The sequence below is a fragment of the Schistocerca serialis genome, chromosome 6, assembly GCF_023864345.2.
Source record: "Schistocerca serialis cubense isolate TAMUIC-IGC-003099 chromosome 6, iqSchSeri2.2, whole genome shotgun sequence".
NCBI lineage: Eukaryota > Metazoa > Arthropoda > Insecta > Orthoptera > Acrididae > Schistocerca > Schistocerca serialis.
Genome location: NC_064643.1, coordinates 231,695,427 through 231,708,286, shown reverse-complemented (window position 1 = coordinate 231,708,286; position 12,860 = coordinate 231,695,427). Strand labels below are relative to the sequence as shown.

Below are 12,860 nucleotides of genomic sequence, written 5' to 3'. Positions count from 1 at the left end.
CAGCAAGTGAAGATTTGATCAAAATTAGTCACGTCATAGCAACGCAGCAGAATCGTGTAAGAATCAGTGGTCCTTTGATATTCGAACTATGAGCTCAATAGACTTGTTTTTCAACAGAGGCATAGAAACAGTGAACTGAACTTCAGATTGTCTGCAATTTAAAACAGCATTATTTTCAAAGAAACAACATGCGAAAAATGTCGAAGCAAATCTAAGATATCGAGAATAGAATAATGAGGTGGCACTTACAAAATACAAGTGCACATCATCCACTGTTTGATGTTCCGCTAACATAATACAAAAGAAGAACTCACTGGAAGCACAAGGACAACACTGCTTGCTGACGATGACTGTGGAAACGTCTGTAACGAGCAATGTACAATAAGATAAATTTCGTAGGCGAAATAGTTACTGGTCTATGTAGCTAAGCTCACTGAGGTGCTGTACGCTTGTCATCTGCAACACGCACTACCAACAAAAAACAAAAAGGGAGAGAGAGAGAGAGAGAGAGAGGCAGAGGGTGAGAGAAGGAGAAATTCCAAACATGGCAGTCTTTTGCCATTGTAAGGGAGATACTTTAAAGCTGTTGAATGAGTTAGCTACATTCATTGCTACACTATCTGTTATACATACAATGTAGGCTTTCACGGCCGGTATTGTCTTCACTTAAAACTTCCGGGCTAAAAGGCCATGGTCGATGTATAAAACTCTCGCCTGATGTTACGTCTCCGACTGCGGGAGACATCCTTCGAGGTAAAGTGGTGGACTGCCGCCTTAATTCGAAGGATATCTCCCACAGTCGGATACGAAACGTCAGGGGAGAGTTTTATACATCGACCACGGCCTTTCAGCCCGAAGTTTTAAGTATCAGTTAAACATTTTCTGTCGTATGTAAGTAGGTACTTGATCCAGATCAGTCAGCACCACACATTTACTGATATATAAATGCAGAACAAATTGCAAGAAAGCTTCACACTTTTCTTGATTTAGATGTCAGATGCTTTACAGAATGAAGTACGCATAAAATTAATGGAGAGGCATTAAGTATATAAAAGTGCAAAAAACGTGAAACTAATAAAAGCATAGGATACGGAAAATCGCATCCGTAACAGTATGTATGGAAAGAACTTACTCTGAAGAAACACATTTTTTACAGAATAATTGTAGAAATCTTTTTATGAAATGACTGAAGAACTTCGTTGGAAGTTGATCTTGTATTTGAGAAACACACCTACTAAGTTATGGAAAGGTCATATTAATGTAGAAACTGCGGCATTTTAGCCTTACATTGTTTTCCAAACACGTTTAGTGGCATTCAAGTACCAAGCCTAGTCCATTAGAGAAGCTAATTCCGTCGTGAAGTTTTACCTATGAAGAGGAAATCAGAAGAATAGTCCGAGAAGGTAACCGGGAATAAAATCCTAGGCCTCAGCATTAATATCCAGCAACACGTAACACAAAACCACTTTACTTATAATTTTCTTCCTATCTTTCGTCTCTCAGTTTTACTCAATTTCTCTTCCCTTCTTCGACTAGCATTTAACATTTTCAAAATAAATGCCTTTGTTTCACAAATACACTTTTGAGCAACCTGATTCTAAAATCTTCTTCTTTCCAACTAATACTTACAAAAGAAAACCAGTTGCTACTTTCATAGAATGTTAAAAGGATTGGAACAGAGTCTATCGAGTTTCTCTCAGTTTTTTTCCTTTAACTAGGAAAGTTTCATGGTCCGACAACAATCTTCATACAACGAAAAAATAAGCAACCAGCTGCAAATAAGAAATTTAATTTCTTGAGCGGTTTCAGGCACTTAGTGCGGTTTTTCAGAAAGTTATAGTTATCGCATTATTTTCGAGTGCCAGTAATAGAGTGCATACAGCACAGTGCCATGGTCCGATATCACTTTAGTACTGACACTCGGAAGTAACGCGATATGCATAGCCTTCTGAAGAAGGAAACCAAACGCCCGAAACCGGTGAAGAAATTAATTTTCTTATATGCAACTGTTTGCTTATTCTTTCAGTATATAATACTACTGTTACTGAATAGGGACAAAATACTAAAAAATCTTCATTCCTCTCTTAACATGCGTGATTCGAGTGGGTGGGGTGCGTAAAAGTCTTCAAAGTATGATTATTTTGGCTACAACTTTCTTTTAACTCATTTTTTTTTCATGACATATGGCTGTATAAGTTATGTTGGATAATAGGTTCTGAAATACAGTAAGGTATTGCTATTCAGCTTAGTCTTCTGAAATCTTTTCGGTCCGGATGGGTAACAGCTGTTAGGTTACAACTTTAAGTCTTTTCCATTTCTCACTGGCAGTGTTTTCTCCGCGAGTTCCGGATGTGGAATTGTCCTTTGCATTAGAAGAGATGAGCGATGCAGGTAAGTTGTGTATTTATTGCAGCGCAGACCCTGTAGGCGAAGCATTAGTTTTAATATGACTGAAAATTAGGTTTACCTCGTGTTAGTTACTACCGTATTTTAAAAAAAAATGTTTTAATTCGAAGTCGTACTTTCTCACTCTAATACGGAAAGTGCTGCCAATGTTTTCGTGTCATTTCAAATAATGCTTTCTACGACACCTTACGTATTTTAATACATTTCAAATACATCATCTCTGTATTTACTTTGTATATGCGTTGTCGTGGTGCCATAGTGGTAGTTGAGCAGTCTGAGGGCTAGACGTGGCGATCACACACACATTATGAAAAACTACTCAAAAATGTTAATGGTCACTGATGAGGAACCCAAATGGAAGAATCTTTCTACTTCTCCATATGACTGAAGCAGCAAAAGCAGAAATGCGGTAAGTCCCAAAAGAAGCCACCACAATCACACACAACTGTAAATCTTTTTAGTTTTTGTAACAGAACTTACTCTGCTTAACAGCCATTCGTTTTCAGTCATCGTCTAGTTATGTAACTTATTGTTTAAACGATTATGTGAGGCCTGGTACATGGAGTAGGTGAAACGGACAAATTTAGACCCAGCTTAATAGCCTTGATTTACTTTTTCAGGAGATTATAGTGTAAGTCTCGAAATTTAATACTGAAATTTTTTAGTTGGCTCACTTCATGAAAATCGGTGTTTCATTGAGAGTAAATTTCGTTCTTAGAACAGGGAGAATATTAAATTTTTACAGTTTGCTACCGCAGACATGGGGCCCCACCTTGAAAGTATTGTCAAACGAGGAGGGTGAGCAGCACCATCGTCGCGTAGAATATTTATTCCTGATCTTTTCAGACGAATCAATATTTCTTCTACAGCGTAAAGTAAACCGTCATAATGTAAGAATCTGGGGGTCACAAAATCCTGGTATCTTCATCAAACATGCAATAGACTAACTGAAATCGAATGCGTTTTGTGCCATTTCTACTGACAAAGTTAATGGACCTCTCTTTTTTGAGGAGGAAACTGTGACACGAAGGTAATACGAGGAAACGTTGCAAATTTGGTTGTTTCCTCAACTTCACGAAGATTCCCATGATTTCATTTTTATGCGTGACGGAACTCCACCTCAGTTTCACCATGAGATTCTTCTTTATCTTAACAACACCATCCCACAGCGTTGGATTGGAAACGGTGGACAACAAGACCCAATTTACTGCTTTTGGTTCAAATGGCTCTAAGCACTATGGAACTTAACAGCTGAGGTCATCAGTCCCCTAGACTTAGAACCTCCCCATTTGAAGACTTCGATTAGAAGATGGAGCCATTGCTCATCTTCGTCACAAGGTTGGAGCAATACTTCATGGCTTCAACAGTCCAAGGTAACACCAGGCAGTAGGCTTATCTCTTTGGCCTCTCCGGTACTAACGTCTATCAAGGTCTTCAACGTCTTAACCTTGGTGTATATCCCGCTATCGTAACTTACATTCAGTTAAAATCGAATCTTAATTACAATAACGCTTCACGTGACAAATTTTGTGAAAATACGCATGCTACCCTTTCCGAGGCGTCCTCGAAGACGTAATGTCACTCCTTGTAGGCTGTCCTTCATGCTCATACCAACAATAAACATTCCACGTCGCCTTCCTCGACACACAAGGGCTCCCTACCAGTTCTCAGTGCTTACACGCATAATAAAAACTTCAAGTCGTCTTCCAATACCAACAGGGCTCTGTGCCAGTCCTCAGTGGTCATAAGCACCATAAAAATTCCGAGTTGCCCTCCACGATACAACATGGATGCATGCAGTCCAGCCTTCTAAGAGTCATAACGCTCAACCGCAACTCCACTTCCACTGAAATCAATCGTGTCGCTCCTTCTCCATTGCAAACACACTGGAAGCCCGCAGCACTTCAGCCACGACAGAACCACCGTACCCCTCTGAGTAAACCATCCTTGTGTCATTCACTTCAAGGTTCTTTCTCACTACCAGACACCCATTGAGTATAAGAGATATTTAAATTTCCATTATAAGGTCCTCTAGCAATAATTGCTTTAAATTATGGAACTCTTCTGTCGACTTAGTTCTTATACGCACGGATTCTTTCATCTACTGTGTAGGCTACAGGTCTTGCTACCGCCCACGAGTCCCTATGCAAAATGTGCGAGCTCTTACAAGGGCCAACTGGCACACATATTGGTGGATCATCAATCAGAGCTTGGCTAGGGAAGCATGAAAATCTTATTGAGCTGCTAATCCACTATAGTTGGAGAGCCACTGGAAAGTTGTTCCAATTTAACGGAATAGCAAGTGGGTTGAACTGGATTTGTATGGAGGCCGGAGAAGTTCTAGAGTAGTCCATGCAGTTGTGAAAAGCCAACGGGAATTGGTGGCGTAGTAGTTAGGGCATCTGCCTAGTTAGAAGGAGACCTGAGTTCGAATTCTGGCCTTGGTACAAATTTTCATTCATCTCTCCAGTCAAAACAGGTGCCCGGATAATGGCGAAAGAATCGGAAGTACTACTTCGCCTCGGAAAATAACATTCCATCCAAGCATCGACCAGATAACAGTTTTTGGACGGGAATAGCATCCATTAATTAGCGATGCGCCACCTTGACATCAGCACAAATGTGTGGCTCCGATATAAAAGTAAGGCACGTCTAGCACACAGTGTAGTCGCCGTGATGTTGCGAGTTATCGTCTTGGTTCTGTCGCTGGCGTCCTGTGGAGTGACCGCGCCTAGCGTGGTCACATTTCGGACCGGAGGAGGCGGCCGAATAATTGGGGGGACCCCCGCCGACATCGCCGATTACCCAAGGATGGTCTCCTTCCAAAACGCGGGCTCGCACTTCTGCTGAGCGTCTATCATCAGCAGCAACTGGGTGCTGACCGCCGCCCATTGTCTGTATGACCTGAATATCGCCGTGGTGACCATAAGAGCGGCGACGTCTATCCGTGATAGCGGCGGCGTCGTGCTCGCGCCTTTGTACGGTGCGCTGCACGAAGGGTTCTCCCTGTAAACAGTCGACTGCGATGTTGCTGTAATGCAGGTGGGTTTACACGGACTACAGGTCTTTAAGAGGCCACTCACGTATGGATGAACACAAAACGCACTTTTCAACACATGCGCCCTATTTAATTTTGTTGTTCCTTTATCCATCTAACTTTCATTCATTACGACTACTTTCATGGTCGCAGCCCAACTGAGAATATATTCCTTAAAAATGTATGAAATTAGTTGTAAAACAGACTAGATCGCGAAGACACATTTATTACGCGGGGACGGGTTTCGATCATCACATGGTCATCTTCAGACCAAAACTGTATTTATGGACCACCGATGTACATGGAAGATGAATTGTTGAATGACTATAATAAACAAAAGATAATCAATTAGAGCAAGTGATTATAGTCATTTTGCGTTACTGCTCCATGTGCAGCCATTGTTCATCAACATGTCTCTAAGACCTTGAGATGATCATGTGATGCTCGAAACGCTTCCTTCTTATTTCCTGCTTTTGCTGTCTACACTGGTTTATAGTTAATTCCAAATAATATACTTTGATCGCTGTCTGCAGCAATTTTTTAAAAAATAATTAGAACCTGGTGTGTACGTAGAACGGGAATTCCCCAAATAAATACTTTGTGAACTTTCCACTCACCAGTAAATCTCTCCTTCAGAAATATCATCGTCATACTCCTATTCATTTCCGTGTTATGCATCGTTGCCTGTTCTACATCTACATCTGCATGACTACTCGCCAACTAACACTTAAGTACCTCACTTAATGTTCATCGAACAACCTTCAGACACTTTCTCTAGTGTTAAACTCTCGAATTGTTCGAGGAAAAATTTAATACTTACACCTTCCGGTGCGACCTCTGACTTCTCTGTTATTACAATGATCATTTCTCCTTGTGTATGTGAGCATCAACAAAATATATTCCCCTTCGGAGGAGAAAGTTGACGATTGAAATTTGTGAGAAAATTTCGCCGCAACGAAAATCGCTTTTCTATTAATACATAGTAATAATTGCCCGACTCACGTGTCATATTCATGACACTGTCTCCCAGTTTAGCAGTAATTCAAATCAAGCTGCCCTTTCGATGTCCTCCGTCAATCCAATCTGGTAAGGTTGCCATACCGCACAACATTACTCTAGAACAAGACGAACAGTGTAGTGTAGGCAGTCTCTTTCGTACACCTGTTCCATCTTCATAGTGTTCTGCAGTTAAAATGCCGTCTACACCTTCTCCATATCCTTATCTATGTGATCATTCCAGTCTAAGGTGTTCGTAGACGTAACCTCTGTATATTTAGTTCAATTGACAGCCTTATATTTGTGTCCTTTATAAAGTAGCAAAAATTTAAGATTTCTTTAAGTACTCATATAGATGACATCACACGTTCGTTATTTAAAGTGAATTGCCTCTTTTCGCATAATACAGGTACTAGTCTAAATTATTTGGAGTTTGGATTTGATCTTCTAATGACTTTACTAGACGATAAATGACGGTTTAATCTACAAAAAAATCGAATAGGTTGCCCAAATTGTCATGTAAATCGTTGATATAGATTAGGAACAGTAGAGGGGACCGCCAGATATCACTTCTCTTCCATTCGATGACTTTCCGTCAACTGTACAAGATGACAGCTTGCTGCCGATTACGAATCCAGCCGCACAGGAGAGACGACACCTATTATGAGACTCCTTGTGAGGAACGGTGTCAAAATCATTCTGGAGATCGAGAAATATGAACTCATTTTGAGATCCCATGCCGATAGCCCTTCCTTGACTATAATATTCGTTAGTTTTTTCGAATCAAGAGCTAGCTGTGTATCACAAGAAAGCTATTTTCTGATTCTGTGTTGACTACGTATCAGTAGATCGTTATCTTCGGGGTAATTGTAGATTGTTTACTTCGAGGTATTTCATAATGTCCGAATAAAAAGTCCTACTGCATATGGACATCTGTTATATGGATTTGTAATTCAGTGAATTACTTCTACTTCCTCTTCTAGTATTAGTGTCATTTGCGCAAATTTTCAGTCTATGGGTACGGATCTTTTGGCGAGAAAGCGGTTGTATGTGATTGATAAGAATTCCGTATATGATTGCTAAGAAATGTGTAATAATTACTTCGTCTTCTTTGGTGATGGAATTCTGAAAAACTGTCTATAATAACCCTGTCTTAGTGACACTGCCATGGCAACATTAAGGGGATACGGAATCGGATTTTGGGTTAAAAAATCGAATTTTTTTTTATTGGCGTATTATATTCTGCCATGTTTCCTCTTTAAAATGACGTATCATACATAGCTCTACTACAATTATAACTATTTTATTTTTATATATTTGTGAGATCGGGTATTGCGCTTAGTTATACACGTCTCTCGTGGCTGACCATGAACTTTTTGGCAGTACCTTTAAAGTGACATGAAATCAAATATCCCGGTTTCCAGCGACTATTTAAACACTAGTTGCCCGAAAATGTTTCTCTCTGGTTTCCTCAAGTTACTCTTTGACTTTGTGGCGGGACTGTTTTGTAAACAGTGTGATATAAGAAAGTAGTTGTTGTTGAGTTATTTCGTATTTAGTGCTTCATTTTTCGCAGTGAAAATGCCTAGAGCTAAAGCAAAAGTATTTAAAAAGCGTGTGAACTGGCAAAAGAAATGAAATAATGATTCATTAGCAAAGCAAAGCAGTTCATCATCATCACTGTTGGAAAATGTGAATCCACTTATTACTGATTTGCCGAACGAACTTACACCAAATGAAAACAGTGCTTCTCATAAAAAACTAAGAGATTTGGAAGAGAAATATAATTTACTTGATAGAGGGAATGAAGTTTTTGAACTCATTGATACGAATATATTGTGTGTAGCTCTTGAAAACAGTTTGTGCTGCAAAAAATGTCATGGAAACGTTTCTCTGAAAGTAGAATCCCATGTTGGCCTGGCTGCCCAGTTTAATTTAATATGCAGTGTTTGTAAATACAGCTGTAAGTTTCCAAGTTCGGTTTCAGTAACTGTAAATAATGGATACAAGAAAACTGAACTTTATAGTGTAAATATTAGGTTAGTTTATGGATTGCGAGCAATTGGTAAGGGCAAAGCAGCTGGTGATATGCTATGTGGTGTTCTAAATCTTCCAAGTGCACCTTCAAAGTTTGAAGCTTACAATTATGTACTGGGATCTGCAGTTGAAGATGTAGCACAGAAGTCAATGCAGGTTGCTGTGGAAGAAGCAGTGGAAGAAAATGACGGCAGTCGTGACCTCACAGTGGCGTTTGATGGCACGTGGCAGAAAAGGGGCCACACCTTCAACAATGGTGTTGTAACAGCAACTAGTGTTGATACTGGCAAGGTTATTGATGTTGCAATAATGTCTAAATACTGTAGGTGCACAGGCAGGCTGAAAAATGAACACAGTGATGACTGTATTGCTAATTATTATGGTAGTAGTGGTGGCATGGAGGTTGCTGGGGTGAAGAAAATTTTTCATCGCTCTTCACAGTGGTATAATGTTCGCTATGTCAAATATCTGGGAAATGGTGACTCTAAAGCATTCAAAGAAGTTTTGGAAAGCAAACCATATGGGAACAGTGTAAATATAAGCAAACTTGAATGTATAGGACATGTGCAGAAGAGAATGGGTGCCAGGCTGAGAAGGTTAAAATCAGTTATGAAAGGGAAAAAACTAGATGATGGGAAAACCTTGGATGGCAGAGGAAGATTGACTGATTCCATAATAGACCACATTCAGAACTGCTATGGCCTTGCAATCAGGCAAAATACAGGCAATCTTGAAGAAATGAGGAGAGCTATATGGGCTTTATATTTCCACACCGCATCCACGGATGAGCATCCACAACATGGTTTGTGCCCCAAAGGTGAAAACAGCTGGTGTAAATACAATAGGGGACTAACAACAGGAGAGAAATACATTCACCACCACAGTCTACCATCAGCCATCATGGCAGAAATAAAGCCCATTTTCAGAGATCTGGCTGACAGAAGTCTTCTGATGAAATGTCTTCACGGAAAAACGCAGAACCCCAACGAGTGCTTGAATAGTGTGATATGGCATCGTCTCCCAAAAACAGTGTTTGTCGGAATTAATACACTACATTTTGGTGTGTATGATGCTGTGGCAACCTTCAATCTTGGAAATATAACTAAATGCCAGGTCCTTCAAAAGTTGGGTATGTGTGTTGGTTCCCGTACGGTACGTGCTATGTTCTTTTTAGATCAGCACAGACTAAGGCATGCTGATAATATAATCAAGACATTAGTGAAAAAAGCAAGACAGGTGCAGAGGGGTGCCAAAAGAAGACTTGAAGATGATTATGAAGACTGTGAAGGGGGTATTAGCTACGGATCAGGAATGTTTTAATCTTCTTTCTCCGTTTCCCGTAAGTTTACTTTTTACTTCATCTAGGAACATTATCTCAGGTACTGGTCAACCTAGAAGTCTGAAATTTTTATGACGTAGTGACATAGGTCCCTATTACATACTGAAACCACGATTTTTTAATTACTTGATTTACAAAAGACTTAGGGGTGATAGTCTAGTAAAAAGCGATGGAAAAAATTTACTTAAAAATAAATGTACAAAATCTCTGTAAGAAAATACTTTGACAATAAACTGTTGTTTCAGTATTGTTGTAACATATGAATGCACATACAGTAAAATTTTTACCTCTCTGTCTCCAGTAGTTTGTGAGAAAATGTTCCCTATAGTAGGCATATATTAACATTGCGGGGATAGGTCATTCCGTATCCCCTTAACATTTCTATCGTAACAAAAAATGAAAACATCTACAGCCGTCCTTACGATTTTATTTTATTTTGTCGCTACCAGTTTCAACGCTTCATTGCGACAAAATTAAATCAAATCATAATGACGGCTGTAGGTGTTTTCATTTTTTGTCACGATAGTAAACGGCCGTAGTCCAGAAACCTCCAGATAAAATGATGGACATACGGAAGATTAACATTTCTGTCGCGCAGTAAACGTATTGATTTTTTGCTCGATTTCATAGAGGAAACTATCCCACACTGAAGTCCGTGCTAAGTTCTGAGCTTCTGCAAATCGCCAGTTTTGAAGATGCTGGGCATGATCGTTCCGTTGTTCCCGCAAAAGCCTTCTGACCAGTTTTGTATACCACGGCGATCAGTTGCGCCTCTTATTTACTTAGTTGGCATATATATATATATATATATATATATATATATATATATATATATATATATATATATATATATATATATATATATATATATATGTCTGTTATATTAATTGTAATTTAAGCCAAATCTGGTCTACGGCTACATAGTTAGTTTTTAAGGTGTTGGTGGAAATTTATCAGCTTCAATAAATATATATATATCCGATTTATTTTTGCTCGGCTTTGAAGTTAAGGCATTCAGTCTCTCTACAACGGCTTTCTTGTCACCAATCCTTTTATTCGTTATGATGCTCGGCTTTTGCTAAGGTTTACTTGTTGCTAAAATTTAAAGTGTTCGCAATCATTTACAATTCGAGAGAGCTCGTGAAGTAAACGCTCGAGATAACTTTCTGAGAAAAAATGTAGAACGATTTAGAAAGTGGTTTCACATGTATTTTCCCCAGCATATCGAGAGTAGATTGAAACTACCACCTACTACAATTCTATGAGTTCATTATCTGTACGATATGAGATTCATGTTTTCTTTGAACTTTTAGGAACTATGTCTTCTGAGTCTAGGGGGTCGATAAAAATATCTGGTTATTAATTTTGGAGGAGTATGACATCTGCTCATACTGGCTTACAGGAACTGTCTACTTCAATTTCACGACTAGATAAACTACTTCTCACAGAAACAAATGCTCAACCACCAACTGCCTTTACTCTGTCCTTTCTGAGCGCCCTTATGTTCTTTATAAAAACTACACCTAAAATTATATCCAGTTTTAGTCAGCTTTCAGTTCATGCAAATGAGGTTTATTGCTTTTTATTAGAGTTTGGAGCTGCGGTTCTTTTCCAACAAATCCACGACAATTTGCAACTATAATACCGATTGTCCCTAGGTGTGATATCGTCCTGTGCTTGCCTTGCTTCCTTTGAGATTGAAACCGTTTTCGTACTTTCCCTTGTCTCTCCTAAAGAACCACCAAGTCCACTGCAAAACAGCCACACCAATGCGTGTAGCCCCGTCCTGTGTTAACCGATCTCTGACCTGTCAAGCCTGTTCCTATGTCAAGCAATGTAAATTTAGCTCATCGCATCATATCCTCCGTCGTCGCCGTGTGGGGTAGCCACGCGGTATGGGGCGCGTTACCACGGTCCGCGCAGCTCTCGCCGTCGGAGGTCCGAGTTCTCCCTCTTGCATGCGTGTGTGTGTGGTCTTTAGCGTAAGTTGTTTAAGTTAGATTAAGTAGAGCGTAAGCCGAGGAACCTATGGTCTCAACAATTTGGTCCAATAGGAACGTGAAACAAATTTCCAAATAACCTACGTGGTCGTGGTATTCTTCTTCTACCAGTGTATCTGTAGCCATAGGTTTTCCTTGCAATCCACTTTTGACCTTAAAAAATTGCATGACTTTCCTACGCTTTCTGTGCTGTTGGATCTTTTCAACTACTTACGGACCATATAGCTCATTTCGTATCTCACCGTTCGTCTTATGATCTTATAATTTGTACCCCGACGAAGATCTCAAAGGCTCATTTGTGCTACTGAAATTCTCTGTAATTGTTCGAACGTCATTGCTTCGGCTCTGAAGAATAGTAGGGGTACAGTCATAGTATTACACACAGAAGAGCCAATGAAACTGTTACACCTGCCTAACATCATGTAGGGCCCCGCGAGCACGCAGTACGACGTGGCAGGGACTCACGTAATGTCTGAAATAGTGGTGGAGGGAACTGACATATGAAATCTGGAGGGCTGTCCATAAATACATAAGAGGACGAAGGGGTGGAGATCTCTTCTGAATAGGACGTTGCAAGGAATCCCAGATATACTCAATAATGTTCAAGCCTGGGGAGTCTGGTGACCATCGGAAAAGTTGAAACTCAGACGAATGTTCCTTGAGACATTCTGTAGCAATTCTGGACACATGGGGTACCGCATTATCCTTTCGAAATTGCCCAAGTCCGACGGAATTGACACTGGACGTGAACGGACGCAGGTGATCGGGCAGGATGCATAAGTACGTGTCACCTGTCAGAGTCGTATCCAGGTGTATCCGGGGTCCCATGTCACTCCAACTGTACACGCCCCAACCTTTACAGAGACTCCAACAGCTTGAAGAGTCCCATGGTGAATATGCAGGGTCCATAGATTCAGATGTTGCATCCATAACCATACACGTCCATCCGTTCGATAGAATCGTCCGACTAGTCAACACGTATCCAGTCATCAACAGTCCAATGTCGGTATTGACGGGCTCAGGAATGGCGTAAATCTTTGAGTCG

The 12,860-nt window shown here is 40.1% G+C and overlaps 1 protein-coding gene across 1 annotated transcript in view; it reads left to right on the top strand.

The window, feature by feature from the left end:
• The first annotated feature begins 2,385 nt into the window (after positions 1-2,385).
• LOC126484788 (uncharacterized) overlaps positions 2,386-12,860 on the top strand; it is a 30,053-nt gene continuing 19,578 nt past the window's right edge. The window contains exon 1 of the mRNA XM_050108385.1: positions 2,386-2,391. Coding sequence (XP_049964342.1) covers positions 2,386-2,391 — 6 coding nt within the window. The remainder of the gene's footprint in view (positions 2,392-12,860) is intronic.